Source organism: Anabas testudineus, chromosome 13, assembly GCF_900324465.2.
Source record: "Anabas testudineus chromosome 13, fAnaTes1.2, whole genome shotgun sequence".
In the NCBI taxonomy this organism is placed as follows: domain Eukaryota; kingdom Metazoa; phylum Chordata; class Actinopteri; order Anabantiformes; family Anabantidae; genus Anabas; species Anabas testudineus.
Window position 1 is genome coordinate 9,342,340 of NC_046622.1, and position 16,637 is coordinate 9,358,976.

The window sequence follows — 16,637 nt, forward strand, 5'->3', positions numbered from 1 at the left end:
TAAACTGAGATCAAACTATAATTCTAAGAATACAATAAAACATTTTCTGTATTCAATAAACTCCCTGTATTCAGTGATATCCCCGTAGGAATGCAACTCCTCGGGACAAAAGCTGTTAAAACTGGATCACACTTTGGGAGAAACAACAGGATAAATCTTTTCACCATTTAGTTTTATTTGCATTCTCCCTGCTCGATCACCTTTACAGTATTTCTCAAAATCTTTATCAGCATTCTTCTTCAGCAACATCCCGCTCTTTCTGCAGTTGCTCGCGCCAAAGCCTTTCTTCCAAAGTTATTTGATTCTCATCCACCCCTTTTATTTAGCTTTCTCATAATCTACCCTTTTCCCTCTGTCATTCTCAAGGTCTTAACCTCTGTTTCCACTTCCTCACTCTTCTTGTCAATGGGATTATGCAAAAATTGAGGCTCCTCATGGCTTTGCTGCAGGTTTCAAAGCCATTTCCTGCAGTGCTCCAGCTTTCTGTTTCCCTTACTCACTCACTCGCAGACATGCACATGAACACACGCATTTCCACACTCGCATGGAGATGTTGCTTTTTTAGCTTGCGTATTTTTAGCCTTGCCCATGCTGAGTGTGTTATTAGCTCTGCCTGGTGCCCTCCTCTGCAGAAATTATTCTTGGTGCCAGCTGGCACAGTTTTTACCGCTGCCCGCCTCTCCATTGCCACCATGCACTACCTCATTTGTTGTGAATTTGTTGTCTTTACAGAGTGGAAAAAAGACAGTAAAAGCAGTGTTGTGGGTTTCAGCCGATGGACTCAGGGTGGTGGATGACAAAACTAAGGTAAGAAACATGTATGTGTCACCTCTGTCTCCTTGTTTGAGCATCCTCTTTGTCTTACCTCTCTAACTACCCCATCACTCACTCACAACAAGGACAGTGAGGACGAGTATGTACCTCAGTAAGTTCTGTACACCCAGCACACAGGTATTTTATCTGTGTCTTCAGCCTCTTAAGACAAAAGCAATGAGTTTGTTGGGCAAAGAAAAGCAAAAATGTCTCCTCAAGCTCTGAGATGCCCTTGCTCTGTCTTCTCTAACACACATCCATCTTTGCAGCATGTTCAGTCATTTATACTCCAGTTAAGACACATAAAAATGTCTCTGCCACTCTCTCCATCTGCAGAACTAACCTTACATCCACTGTCTTCATGCTCTCAGGCTAGTTTGGGCCTGAGTATGTGTGCAGTTTCAGAGCTGACACATGTGACTCACGGTTACTTGCTGAAGGTGCTTAGTGGGGGAGGGAAGATCAAGTAAACACAGACACACACACATATGCACTTGAGGAGTTTTGTCTGGCAGCTAAGGGGGGGCCTCCTACAGAGTGTACAGCTAGCTGTGGCCCTATTGAACACAGGGAAGAATAAAGAGCAGCAGAGAAGCAATGAAAGGGAGCAATCCCAAAGGATCAGCCACTTGCTTGTACTTTCTATGTTGAGAGGCTGCACACAGGACCTCGCCTCTCCCAGTCCCTCATTCCCACTACTCCTCTCCTCTCTATTTTTCCTCCTCAGTGATGTATCTCAAATCAACATATTGGAAGATATGGAAGAATATTTTTCATATTTACAGAAAACATTAAAAACAACATACCAAAAACATTAGAAGGTCCTCCAGTATGACTCCTTCCCCACATAATAACCTCAATAGTGATAATGGCAATAATAGCTGAAAATAGTCCTAATGCAGCTTATTTAGAAACTACAAACTACATGTTTGAACCTTGTTTATAAAGGAATAGGAGAATCTGAGAGAAACAGTATTCAGACAAATGCATTGTTGGTTTTGTTGGATTCTTTTAGGCATAAATCACCAATATTTGTAAAAGGCAAGAAGCAAGAAAGTTTTAGTGTATTTGCACAAAACATAAATAAAGAGTCAATATCGGATTTGTGTATGTCAGGCAGCAGAAAACACCACTGAATCCAAAGTTGCTAATGCCATAAGCCTCCAGCCTCCATCTATGAATCAGCAAGCACGCCCTCAATAACACCCACACAGCCAATATTCAAGCTCTTTCCCACAGTCTGTGAATATACTGTATATGTGGGTTAATGTGTGTGCCTGCATTAGAGACACGGCTCTGCATGACCTTAATGGTGTATCAGTAGAAAGAAACAGTAATGTTTTTTTATATTCAGCTGTTTTTTTTGTGCTCAAGGCTTTCCTGCATCGATGAGACACCCTGAGTCACAAGTTGCTGTTCTCTTCTCTTTCTTTCAGTGACGTTGAGACGTGATCTGAGTCACCGTTACACACATGTACACACACTCTTTTTGCAGACTTAATCAAAAATGATGTTACCTTAAAATATAAATCTCCAAAAACAAAAACACCTATACGTACTGCGTATAGTATTATGTGTATATAATATTCTAGTAAACCATAGAAACTTACTGTAGCAGTGATGAAGAAGTACATACATACATACACACACTGCTCTCTGCTCAGCCTTTCACCTCAGTACCAGCATCCGCCTTCATTCACTAATTGGCCCTCAATGAATGGACTGTTCTTCCACCTCTTTCTCCTCACATCCCTCCTTCCTTTCTCCTCCTTTCCTGTCTTCGTGCTCCCTCTCTCTCGCTTCTAATCCTCCCCCGCTTTGTTTTCTCCGACACTGGTGGAGATGAAGGAAGTGCATGGAAGAGTGTGTGAACCCTCTTTCCTCCCTTTCTTCTCCCTCTTGCCACTTGTTTTCCATCTCTTTGTGTCTTTTGTGAGTCAAAGAGGTGAGCCATGGGCCCCTTAACATACACACAGAAAGAGAAGGGCCCCTCTTAGTTTCCTCTATAGTGACTATAGACAGTGAGACAGGCTGAATAACCCCTTTGTAGAAGGAAGGGCAAGTAGGGGAAACATCCAAGAGATTAAAAGAAGATTCGGTGTCATTAGGCAGTAGTGACTTTTTTCTGTCATTTGGGGACGTTTAAATGGGTCACAATGAGACAGGTTTCACTGGGTTAACTGAAATTGAAAGCGACGTGTCAAGTATTGGATCTGTCTCCAAACTGCTGTGCCCAGTATTGAAGTTATATTTCCTGTCTGTCATTGGTTAGAGCTGCTGTTACAGAGACAAAACCATGCCGAATGTGATTTGCTGCTGTCTACGAAACCTGCTTTGCTACTGTGTGAGCGGTTAAACCTGATTCTCTCTGACCTCTCTGTCTGTTTCCATCTGCGTCTCTCTCAGGACCTCATTGTGGACCAGACCATAGAGAAGGTTTCATTCTGCGCTCCCGATCGTAACTATGACAAGGCCTTCTCCTACATCTGTCGAGATGGGACCACCAGGCGGTGGATGTGCCACTGCTTCATGGCTCTCAAGGACTCGGTGAGGAGACAATTAACCTTCCAGCTACTGTTCAGGGATTTTCTCTTTATAGAAAGTCGAAGTCAGACGTCTGGGCTGGCCTTTGTTACACTAGCTTCTGAAACTCCAGTAAATCTCTTAGCTGACATGTCTTTTCTGAAAAAATAAAATACTTCCAAGATTTACTGTTCATATTGCAGTTTAGTACCCACCACAGCGCGCAGTAATACAACCTGAAATCATGACTTCAATTGAATAAAAAACATATTCATTATTTTGCAATCAACAAACATACAATCAGCTAAAGTCTGAAGCTTTTTTATAAGTAGAGAATCTAGGGGCTTAAAATTATATATATATATATATATATATATATATATATATATATATATATATATATATATATATATATATATATATATATATATTTTTTTTTTTTTTTTATAACTGTTGCACTTATGTTTAACCTCTTATATTTCCTTGTAAGCAAGACAGAAAGTCATCAACCAGTGCTGTCATGGTGTATTGTGTCTTCAACTGTGGTTTCATCAGCTTAGACTTTGAGTTAGATTAGTAATATGGATGGAAGGGAGAACAGCACAGACCTGTGGGATTAGGAAAGGGGATTAGACAGAGCCCTGTGGAGTTATCTGTCCATCTCTGTCTGTCTCTATTTCCGTAACATACTCTACACATCTCAATGTGCTCATCTTAAACTGACTTGTCTCTCCTCTGGCTGTCATGGTTCTCTTTGTTAGTTAAGACAGACAGGAAGCATGGTCGGGAGGTCGAAGAAAAGTAAGAATTTATTGGAGAATGTATGAACGCTCGGAGCCAAGAGGCATGTGTGCCAACCTCATTCTTTTTTCAGATGGTCTGACAACGTTAAGTGTATATTTGACTTTAACTGTGAAGTGTTTTAATTGCCTTTCTCTTCCCCAGGGAGAGAGACTGAGCCATGCAGTTGGCTGTGCCTTTGCTGCCTGTCTGGAGAGGAAGCAACGCAGGGAGAAGGAGTGTGGTGTGACGGCGTCCTTTGATGCTAGTCGCACCTCGTTCGTTCGCGAAGGTTCCTTCCGTGCAAACTCTTCCTGCAGCCAGCAGGGCAGCAGCAGCGAGCGGGATGACAAGCTGCAGGACAAGAAGAAAGGTAGGACATTTCATATGTACGAATAATTAACTGTCTGCACGAGGTTCTGCTCATAAAGTCGGTGACTTGATCCTAGAATTGTTAAACATGACGAACATGTTGGCTTGAAGGCACTTGCAGTATATAATATATATAGATTATACACTGTAAAATCTATATCCTGCACAGCACTGACCATTGATCCCCACTTCCTACTCTAGACCAACCTTCTGCCATCCCAGCCCTCCCACCTGGCACAGCCTCCCCACCTGAGGGTGCAGCATCTCCCATGGAGCGTCCAGAACCAGGCGGGCCTCACGCCATCCCTCGTCGTCATGCACCTATTGAGCAGTTGGTGCGTCAAGGCTCGTTTCGAGGATTCCCAGCCCTCAGCCAGAAGAACTCTCCCTTCAAGAGGCAGCTGTCGCTCCGCCTCAATGACCTGCCATCCACACTACAACGCAAGACTGACTTCGAGGCCAAGAACCCTGGTGAGTTGAGAAGATGAGGACTTAGACTTAAAGACGCTGATAAAGAGACCTTCTGAACCCAGCAAATTTAGTTTAATAGGATCAGAGGGTTTGCTGCTTTAAAGGGAAACTCATCTGGTTAATAGGGTCAGAATTGTGTTACGTACTTCTTGTCTATACTGATACTTTTTAGATTTTAGGAGAGTTTTTCTTAATCCACTTTCTCACTCTCTTTCCAATTTATTTCAGCAGTTGTAAGATTAGTGATTTAGTGATAAACAAATAAGAAATAATAGAATAGAAACAGCACTTCTGCAGTCTTTGGCGGGACTTGATAAAAGGACTTTTTTGGTGAATGAAATCCTCCCACTTAAAACTAGAATTATTTAACCAGTCAGACATCTGTTACAAAATAAGTGTTTACGAGATCAAAAAGACTACAGTATCTGTCATATTAGAGGTAGGTGATATTAATTTGCACAGTTTCATTAAAATATATAGTCAAATATAATTTATACATGCAAACAGAAACATTCATGGGGATTTTACATTTGTCGGTTGTTTGTAGATAACAACATTAGTTCATTTTCTGTCTGGCTTCACTCTGGTATCACTGACCCCTGTCTGAAGGGATCTGAGCAATCACATTACACAATAAACCATCTGCATGTTTAAACTCATTTGTATTTACTTCAGTTTAATCGTGACACTTGTCTGCCAGTGAATGTGAACCAAGATAAAGTGCATCTTATCTTAAAGTGCTGTTATCATTGCTACTGCTATACATTATTGCAACAGCACTGATGGCTGGCTGAGCGCTCTTGGCTTTTTACTGAGGACGATTGATAATAACTTTTTTGTATCCATCATTGATGATGGTTGATGTATATACACACAGGAACACACACATAGATGCACCCACTCAGTGTGGGGGCCACAGGACCAGAGCGCTCAGTAGCTAGGCTGATTATAGTCATTAGGAGTGATGAGAGAGTTGACTGGGGGACTCCTCTGCCTGGAATACTAAAGAACAACACTCAGCTCCCACCCTCAATCCGTTTCTCATTTTCTCTCATTTCATTTCCCTCTCTTATTCTCCCATGATGATTAGTACATACATCTAGTGGTGGTGGATTTAAATCCTATACCCACAGCACTCTCTCTCCCTCTTTCACGCACAAACACACAGATACACACAGAAAGTAGTAACAGCCAATTCTCCCTGCTCCCTTGTGACTCTCTGAACAATGTGTGTATTGAACTGTGTGGTCAATCAGCTGTCCTGGTTAGCCTTCAACAAGCCTTCCACCAGCCCTTAAACTAGAAAGAAATACACACACCCAGACAAAAATATAGACACATGCGGATTCTTAAATCTGTGGGATATCGACAAGTATAGGAGAAGAGACAGATCACAAGGCTGGTCTTTGCAGAACAAAGCACAGAGTAATCTTTAATGGGAGACCTTACACATGCCTGCAGCGCCCTCTCCACCCTACAATATAATTCAAAGCCTGTAGCTACACAATGCACCCGGATGAGAGAGAGACACACATATATTATAAGACTGGGCTTGAATGGCACAGCAGTAGGGTTTGGAGTTTGACCCACAATGGGCCCATCTGTGGTAAACATCTATTCATTTACTTCACTTTAATCCTAACCTATACACATGTGCATGTTATAAAATTGTTCTCCAGTGTCAAAGAAGTCACCAAACTCTTCTTAGTCAACACTTTTGGGAAATTGTGTATGTAAAAGAAAGAAGGAAAAAGTCTCCAAGGCATTGGTTGTGAAGTGAGGGAGCAGGGGAAAAGAGTCATGGAATTAGATATTATGCTGTATCTATTTATATCTGTCATCAGTACAGGAGCTTTAAAGTCAGACAGGAACATTACAAAGCCTAATCTCTTGGTTTGACCAGTTATAGTGTTCTTTGCTAGATGTTTTTAACATGGATAAACTCTGTCTAAGTCATTCCAATGCACAAAACAAACACAACAATGACATAACCGGCTGATATGTACATAGAGTATAGTACTATACAGGGTTGGGTAGAGCATCAACTTTAACATAGTTGTGGTTGGCCTGCAAACACGCATGTGATTAAATATGAACCTTTTTTATTTATATTTATTTTATTGATGCTTCTGATTAGCACAATGCCATATTTGTCTATAATCTTGTGTTTAAGGCTTTTTTTGGTCATTAGTGGCCAGTCCTCTCTTTAATCTCTGTGCTTTTGATGCTAACTGGATCTGTTAAACAAATAAAAAAGTTTTTTTTCTCCCTCTCTCTGTTTGTTTATCCTTCTTCTCAATCCTCCTCCTCTCTAATTCAATCTATTTTCTCTTTGTTTTTCCCTATCATGTTGTTTTCTCTTCTTCTTTCCCTCCCTCTGTGCTTTCCTTTTTTGCTAGTACCAGAGATGGATATGGGGTTGCCAGATGAGGCAGACAGTAGTATAAATGCCCTGTGTAGCCAAATCAACAGCTCCTTCAGCAAGCCACCAGATGAGCTCTTCTCCAACCCCTGCATGGCTACAAATGGCCCTCCAACCTGCACTGTGCCGCCTGTCCTTCCTCCACCACCTGCACCAATGCAGGGTAAGAAAGACTGCATCAGATTGATAGTAGTATTGATTTTTTTTAAACCTGTGAAATACCACCAGTGGGTATTATTACACTTTCTCAAAATGTTACTTTATCTCTCTAGCCACTTCTACCTGGGTGCAGCCAGAGCCTCCACTCAGTTCTCCTCCTGGAATTTCCGTAGCGATGCAGATGCAGATGCAGAGCGGGCACAAGCGCACACCCTCTGAGGCTGAGAGATGGCTGGAGGAAGTCTCCAAAGTTGTCAAGGCTCAACAGACCCCTCCCCCAGGCCCCGCTATCCCCACCATCCCTGGACCACCGTCTATGTCAAGTCATCAAATGCCCAGTCAGGCAGCCATATCCGCTGCCCAAGTGTCTACCATCTCCATGTCCCTTGGGACCATGTCCAAACCTCTAATCTCTGGCCCCTCTATTCTCTCAGGTCAGGCCCCAATGCCCCTTGCACCCATGCCAATGACATCAGTTCCTTTAATACCAGGCCCTCCAGTGTCAGGCCCTCCCATGTCTCTACCCTCGATGTCTATCCCTACAATGTCTGGTCCAAGCATGTCTGGTGCATCCATGATCCAGCCCTCTCTTCCTGGGCCCCCAGGGTCCCTTCCAAGCTCCATGCAGCCCTTCCCCTTGGCTTTTGATACCACTCCAGCCCCTGTGGGAATGTTTGCCAGCCAGCCTGTCCAACCTGCTTTTATGGCCATGCAGACGTACATGCCAGGTCTAGCCAGCAGTATGACCTATCCCAATGCCAGTGTGCCTGTGGTGGGCATCACACCATCACAAATGGTGGCCAATGTCTTCTGCACTGCCACAGGCTCATCAGGCTCGGGCAGTGCTATGGGTTCGGCTACAGGAGGACACAAAGTAGGAGCACTCGGAGCAGTTGGGCCACATAATACCTATCAAGGAGCACCTGGTGCAGTCGGGCACACTGGAGGATTTTCTACACCACCATTCTCATCCACCCCTCCATTATCAACATCCATTAATGGCCTCCCACCACACAGCAGCGCCACGTTAGCTCTCCAGAACGGGACCTCCAGCATTGGCGGTAATGGTTGCAGCAGCAGCTGCTGGCCACCAGAGGGCAGCCAACTTACAGCTCCAATGAGCAGTAATTCTCAAGATGATGATCGTTTTGAGGCCAAGTGGGCAGCACTAGAGTCCAAACCAGCACCTCAGCAGCCTGGGAATAAGGTGCCAGCTGCAGGAGCTAACCCATTTTCCAACAATCTGCAAAAGACTTTTGAGATTGATCTCTAAGCCAGACTCATTGTCCTAAAGTTGTAGCGCTAACCCTGAGGTTAAGCCTGAGGAAGCAACTAATTATCTGCTTAGAAAGGGATCCAGGTCCATAAAGTTATCCATCTATCATCTGATCCGTGGCAGCCCAGCAACTTTTTAAAAGCTCTTATAGGAGTCAAAACTATAATGATCTTAATTGCTTTCGTTACACTCCAATGAGAGCTTGGGAGAAAGTTGTCAGATTGCTGGACCGCCACCAAAAGGATGAGGTCTCGAGCTCACTAGACTTGATGGACTGAATCGTTGCACTCCACCCACTACCACCTCTCTTCCCTGCTTTCACTTCTCTACTCTGGCTTTATTTTACCTGCTGCAAGTCCCTGGATGTACTGTATGTGCCCCTTTGAGAACATTGTGGGGGGACACAATTCAGTGGTTTCTTTCTTTCACAGGGGACACCACTCAGAAGCATTCCAATCCCATGAAATGTTTTAGGTAGTTTTCTTTTATTTGGTGGAGCTTTTCTAGGAGGATTTAGCAGCTATGGCTACATCATAAGTTGTGCAAAGAAACAGAGAATCCAGTTTAGACACATGAACAGACTGATGCTGATGCTGCTGTCTTTAGCCAAGCACAGCATTAGTTTGACTACCTGAAAGGACTAGTCACTGATGTAAGATCCAACCTTACCAACCCAAAAGGACTTACTGACCAATAGAAGAGATTTATGGCCAAAATGATTTTATTTATTGTATTTTATTTTTTATTTTAACAAGTTATATATACTTAAAAATCTGAATTTTAAAGCAGTATTTCAGGAGCGTGTTGTTTTTGACCCCTGTATTTATTTTTGTTGAATCATTAGGAGGAGGAGGCAAACAACAGGTAACAGATAGGTAACGTGATTTAGCAGCAGAAGTCAAAGCATAAAGCATTGTCATGTAACAAAGAACCAAATAACCAGGGCTGATGATAGTACAGCAGTGTGCAATGCAACATGTGAAACAGTAAGTGTACTGTATATAGCGGCATGTTTCTTTCTTTGGCCCTCACATATATACGCTCCACTGCTGCTGAGGCCAGTTGAGTCAGTTTGGCTTCACTTTGGCCCTGTAGCCCATTTCTGTTGCTAAAGCCTACCTTCAAGGGCACTGGGGCATGAAAAATGACTTCAGGATTTCCAGCACACAGACACTCTGGACAGAACAGCACAAAAGTCTTGGTCTTCATCTTCTCTAGACAAACCCAAGGAACTTTAACAACTCAGTGGAAAAAAAAACGCTCTACAACACTGTGCAACTGGTTGAAAAAAAAAAAAATAATGCACTACATTCCAACCTTCAGAAATCCTTTAATGTGCTCAAACACAGGGTATAGTCTCGTTACATTCAATATGATTGTGTATTCACCTCTACTCTACTACTGAATCTGTTGCAGTAGTGCTGCACTCATTACAGATGTTTGAATCAATGATTTGGGGTCAAAAGGGATGAGCAGAGGTATACTGAGACATGGAAAATTAAAATGACATGGAAAAAAAGGTATATATTGAGGACATTTGATTGATAAAGCAACACAAAAACAAAATATAGCAGCGGGAGAAAAGACTGATGGAGGAAAGAGGGAAAGATAACCTGTATGTGAGAGACTGAAGGAGAGAAGGGAGTTATACCTTTAAAAATGAAATGTAGGAAGTCTGATGGAAGGAAAATTAGATGGATGTGGTTAAAAAAAACTGATTGCATGAAAATACTAAGAACAGACACATTCATCAAACAGTCCACAAACAGAACACTGTTCCTCTCAACTCTTAAGACCTCACAAACAGCGTTTCTGATCATATTTTTTTAATTACTTATTATGTAATTACAGTCTCATAAACAAGATTTTTTGTGACTTGTGTTCTACTCCCTATATAGTGAAATAATGTTTTAACTTGCAGTTATTGGCACAAGTCATAAAAGTTTTGATGCAACATTATATAAGTAGAAAGGTTCTTTATAGAAAAGCTTTTCCAAAGGTTGTTTCTGTATGATACATAGAATTTATATGACCAGAGACGTTCCTGTTATGCTCCTTGGGAATTGAATTGTATGGATGTGGAAGCCACAGATTAAGTTTCCTGCTCATTAACTCTCCACAGTTTAATTAGCTTATTGGGTCTCTTCCTGTGGCAGTGATTCTCTCTGATAGGTTGCCTTCTCTGAGAACCTAAATTTATGTGCCGCTGGTCTAATTTATACCATCTTAGTTCCACCCGGGGTTTTGTCCTTTGTTTCTGGACAAATCAGTGTTTGTTCCCCATCAAACAATTGCAAAATGCTCCTTCTACAAGAGAAGATTGAATCACATAAAATTGATGCTTTTATTTCATTGGAAATATATTTTAGCCCCTCAACTCTTGTTTGCACGGCCTCCAACTTATAAATGTAGGTTAATTATGTTTCCGCGTTGAAGCAAACTAAATGACCTCATCAACTTGATTGTAAAACCATAGTTTAGTGATGATAACAAAGCAAACCAGTGGAGTTTATTTTTAATCTTTATTTACAGAAATTTTTGTATTTAAACCTACATATTTGTATTGTAATTACACTGTACAAAAGATAAATAAAGTAATATAATATTACACATGCCCATGTTTTGTAGGTGTTGACTTTTTGGCTGCGTAGAAATAGCTGATGTATGTACAGATGTTATCAATATATGTCATTTTGTTTTTATTTTCATTTCTGCTGTCCTTTCTCATGTTATTATAAGAAAAAATCGAACCTATTATTTAGTTCATAGTTTAATTTTCTTTTTAGTTTCTGTTTTTTTTTAGATTTGGTGAAATGAAGTTGAACCAACATACTACACTGCATATGGGGAAATGGCTTTTCTACTAGACATAAATGCATTTTCATTTACAACATATTTAATTATTGGCAGAATAAATATTAAGTTGATACAATTCGTTTTTGCAATATTTAGAAAAACATGTATGTCTACTGAATCACTACAATTATGAGCACATGCTATTTAAAGTGAACAATCTTCTATTTAAAATAATAATTAATACTTTATTAACCCCCTTGGGGAAATTCTTAAGGACAGGTAGCTGCATTTTAGGGTTCAGGACTCTGGACAAGACAGCGAGGAATTGGGGGAACCAGGGGTCAAACCACCAACCTTTGTAGTGTTGGAGTTGGTAGATGATATAGACATCTGCCCTACCAACTGTGTCATGGTCAACAAGTTTATCTAAAGCAGTATGTTGGAATTTTTATGTTTTGAACATGCATTTAGTGAAGTAGAGGTTAAAAAACAACTCAGGTGAGCTTTTCAGTGCAGTCAAAGACAAAAACAAATAACTAGCTGTGGGGTCTGAGACACATTTTACAACTCACCACCTCTTCATATGGCACCTTGTCACCTTCCTCCTCTCCTTTTAGGTTGTGCCTTGTCGCTCTCGTCTCAGAGTGATCTCCCCCATCCCTACCCCTTGATGTACTGCTGTCTAACCAGTGCTGCTCTTCAGTCAGCCAGGCTGAGCGATGCTGCTGCTGCAGCTCAGGTCACTAATGGAACGAGACAAGGCCTCTTTTCTTCTTACGGGCCGTGAGAAACGAGCAAATGAACACACACACACTCACATACTGAACTCTTGATCTGTGATAGCAGCAACTCTCACCCAGCCATTGTCTTGTCTGCTCTGAGGACAGTGCATTTCTGAGAAGTCAAAGAGAAAAGCAGAGCTCTGGAAGTGCTTTAGAACTCCAGTGTAAGGACAGATATTTTTTACTATTGCTGGATGCAGGCACAAGAAGAGTGAGCTTTCAGAACCACTGTGTGTAGTTTTCAAACCTTTTGTTGAAATAGTATATGCACTTCATACTTCCTACACACAGAATTCAAATATATGTAGTATATATGTAGTACAAATATGTTCAGATGGACCAGTGATTGTTTTGATTTATCTTCTGTGATTCATGTTCAGCAATAGTAAAAACAGTTGCAACCTTCCACACAGGAAACAACATAATATTTATGTAAATTGGTATACGAAGGGAGTTTATTCAGTTGACTGTGGAACATATTTAATTTTATTATTTTACTATGTAACTCTGAGTAAAAAATGACATAAAGCTATTCATAAAACACATTTTTGGTCTCCTGACACACTGACACAGTTTCTGTTAGACTTACTTCACTTAAGCGTTGACAAAGGAACATGTTTTTATTCACTTTTCACAAGGATTTAAGTGAGTGACAGCTTTATGCAGACGATGAGATGACTACTGTTCCTGTTTTGAGATTTGCAGAAAGCAATTGGAGAATGTTTTTTTTTTTTTTCTTTTCATAAAAGTTAAAAAATGAATCCTTTTTGTTTATCTTCAGATGATCCACAGATTATTGTGGGTTGTAAATGTGGTGGTTAATAATTCAAGTTTTGGATGATAATATGCAACCTAAGCATAATTAACTCTGGTATAATTTAAGTTATAAGTTAATGAATATTAATGTTATACATAAATTACACGCTGCTGTTCAACTCAATCCACTACCTCTGCGTTGTGCATTATAGTCTATAGTGAAGTTGGTTACAACATAGGAGATTGAGATGCCTGGTTGCCATAGCTACACAGTCAAGGGCTAATTTATAACATCTGAAAAGTGCCAAAAAACTGCTTCATATAGGCCTATGTATAAATCACAGTGGCAAAGAAGTGACAATCTCATCCTAATGGATTCTCAACGCTGGTGTGAGCGCATCACCTGCTCCTTATTTGTATTTCAACTGCTTATTTTTATCAGATCTTATCATAACACGGGATTGAATATGAAGTGTGCATCTGTTATGATCACTCACATATTATTTCATTATTTCAAGGTAATTACACAAGAGGGTGTGTATGATTTTGTGCAGCGTGACTCAGAGTAACTAACACTAAAAGACAGGCGTAGGTTTTCGAGTGTGTGGATGGAAAACATTACTCTGGGCTACGTTGTTTCACTTCCAGTTAGTGCCCTCTCGCTCACTCGCTGCCGCTGTTAGTGCATGTCTGCAAAATGAAGTTTGCTGCATCACTATATTTACATGTATGTAATTAAGTAGAGATGGGAAGGCAAGATCTGGCTGTGTCCAGGCGAGGGTGTGTATGCATCTGTCTGTGTGATGGCAGCGTCTGATAGCAGTTTAAGGGCAGACGAAGTAATGGTGTTTGTGTAATGGGCCGTGCTTAGATTGTTGTCAGCAGTGGATAATGCATTCATGCAATACACACACACACACACACACACATAGAGACACACATCTATCCTTATCGCTACTTCATCACACAAACATACACACACACACACACATGGTGCATTATATGCCTTTTAAGTGACATATCATAAATCCTTTCATAACTTCTTATAATATACTGTAGCACTATTTCTCTCTCTCTCTTTCTCTGCACTCAAACACACACACATATATTATATATACAGACAGTGGTCTGCTAATTGCAATGGATATAGTGTTGGCATTGTGACCTTGCAGTTCTTGAAGCTAAGAGGAAGTAATTACATTGATTAATTGCATGTGTTTGCTATCGATTAGTGCAGCAGCGTGCCTATTGTTTAGTACACAGCTGGGTCCAACAACATGGCAGCAATATAAATGTTAAGGATTATGCTGAAAAGAATTGAGAGAGTGATCCATATTAATGTGTGTCTACTGAGCAAACAGGCCATGACAGGCTTCCACATGGTGGTTTCATGCACTGTATGCATGTGTGTATGTGCGCACTTCAAGTTCCATTGACTTTGGTCCTCAGGGTGTGAAGCAACCTCAAATGCCAAGAAAAGGGTGGAAACACACACACACACACACACACACACACACACACACACAAAGTAACACACACTAACACACAGTTGGTTCTCCATCTGCACACACAGAGATTTTTAACTGTGCCTGCTCCTGGCATTTCTGGAAGGCAAAGATTTGGCACCATTATTGTCCCTTATGTCATTGTAGACCTATTGCACAATTATGAATCCCATCATCTAAAACATGCTGGGCCCCCGCACATCAGGTCAGGCACACCTGAGATGTTTATATGTGGAGATGTAAAGATTGTATCTTTTGTATTTAGTTAAGCTTACAGATAGTTATAGTTTATAGCTTGCAGATAGTAATTTGTGGTCAAGGAAAATGTCTAGATTTCTATCTTTGCCCAGATCCTCATTGATACACACTCAGACACGCAACAACACACGCAGTGTCAGCTCCTACCACCCCCTGCCAGCAGCTGTCACTCATCAGTGCTGGGTGCCAGAGAAGACTAGAGCCAAACTGCCCTCACTCACCCATTGTTTGCGCGCCTCAAATCAAGCAGGCAGCGATGTAAATAATCTATTTACCATGCCACTGAACCTGAGGGGGCTTTTCTCTATGCTGTGTTATATCTAATCAACCAAAAGGAGACAAAGATGACAAGGCTTGAAAATGAAGTTAATCCTTTCATTGGAGTGCCTAGTCACAAGCTCAATCACTTGTGCACTCACTGTTTTGCATTGTGTGGTTATGTTTTCCTTTTAAATAATGTTGTTTTTTATGACGCTATAGGTTGTAGGGCTCTCAATACGCTGTAATAATGATGCTATGTTGATGATGCATTATAAGTACAACAACATTATAACAGTATAAGTATAGAGGTCAAATCATCTCTGCTGACTTTAGATGTCACTCACATAGTGATATTTTGTGAGCAGGGGTTTTGTAATATCAGCTCTGGTTGTGTAGAGTGGTTTGAAACTCCGAAGACATGAAAAACTTACTGGAAGAGAGAATGCAAATTTCTGACTTCGAAATAGGACAGCTTTATAGTAGAATCCCCTGCTGGTACTCACCCAGGACATTTACCAGTAGGTGGTCTCATGTAAAATTTACAATGGTGCAGCTTTAGTATTTCTGTTCATCTAGCGCCTCCTTGTGTAGAATCAGGGCATCACAGCATGAACCAAACAACCCATGTTATGCTACTTAAATTCAGTAGATCACACTATACTTGCTCAGCTCTAAGGTTCATTTAAGATTAAACTGCACATGTGTCAGGGCTCGGAGTAGTAGGTAGGCTACCAATAACCTTTAAATATGCTCTAGTGCTGAGTGACACAAGGGATAACATTGCTTGGCATTTCACTTTCACATAGATTAAGTCATTAAGGACACCGAAGCTAAAAACACTACATCTAAACAGTAATGTAAGTCCACAAGGATCAATGTTATAAAAACTGGATTGTTATCACAATACAGTGCATCCAGAAAGTTAAGCGCTGTGAATACTTCCTGGATGCACTGTACGTTATCTATGCACTAGTGTTACATCATCTAGGACCTGCATATAGAAACAGTTATTAACAGTTTTCATTAAAGACTGATATGATCTACTAATCTTCTTATGTTCATGATGTTAAATTGTAAACATTAAAATAGCTTGACCATAAAATTACACTAACATCACATAAGAATAACAGGGGCAAGTTTCCATCTATTTCAGTTAGCGGCAAAGAAAAACACCTGAAAAACTACTAAGCTTCAATATGTCAATTCTCCTCCTACAACTTTCACACTAAATCAGTTTGACAAGCTTTAAACTTGAAAGTAACAGGTTTTTTGCAGTGGAAAGGTGAGCACTGAGCACTATGAGACTATGGAGACTATGATCTATAGCTGATGATCACCACAAAAACTATTTTTATTTTCAGAATATTACTATTTTATCATTTGTAGCTTAAGGGTCATCATGTATTAGTGTAGGTTAAAAAGCAGTCGTGGCCTGTTGTCATCATATTAGAGTCTGTGACTGT

The 16,637-nt window shown here is 40.8% G+C and overlaps 1 protein-coding gene across 3 annotated transcripts in view; it reads left to right on the top strand.

Annotated features, from left to right (window-relative positions):
• The window catches only part of numbl (NUMB like endocytic adaptor protein), a 48,050-nt gene extending 36,629 nt beyond the window's left edge, over window positions 1-11,421 (top strand). For 2 of the 3 annotated variants that reach the window (XM_026341561.1, XM_026341543.1), the window contains exons 4-9: window positions 733-807; window positions 3,220-3,360; window positions 4,282-4,489; window positions 4,690-4,959; window positions 7,359-7,544; window positions 7,654-11,421. In XM_026341561.1, coding sequence (XP_026197346.1) covers window positions 733-807; window positions 3,220-3,360; window positions 4,282-4,489; window positions 4,690-4,959; window positions 7,359-7,544; window positions 7,654-8,813 — 2,040 coding nt within the window. In that variant the 3' untranslated portion in view covers window positions 8,814-11,421. The remainder of the gene's footprint in view (window positions 1-732; window positions 808-3,219; window positions 3,361-4,281; window positions 4,490-4,689; window positions 4,960-7,358; window positions 7,545-7,653) is intronic. The other variant, XM_026341551.1, reaches the window with a different exon arrangement.
• Window positions 11,422-16,637: the final 5,216 nt, after the last annotated feature.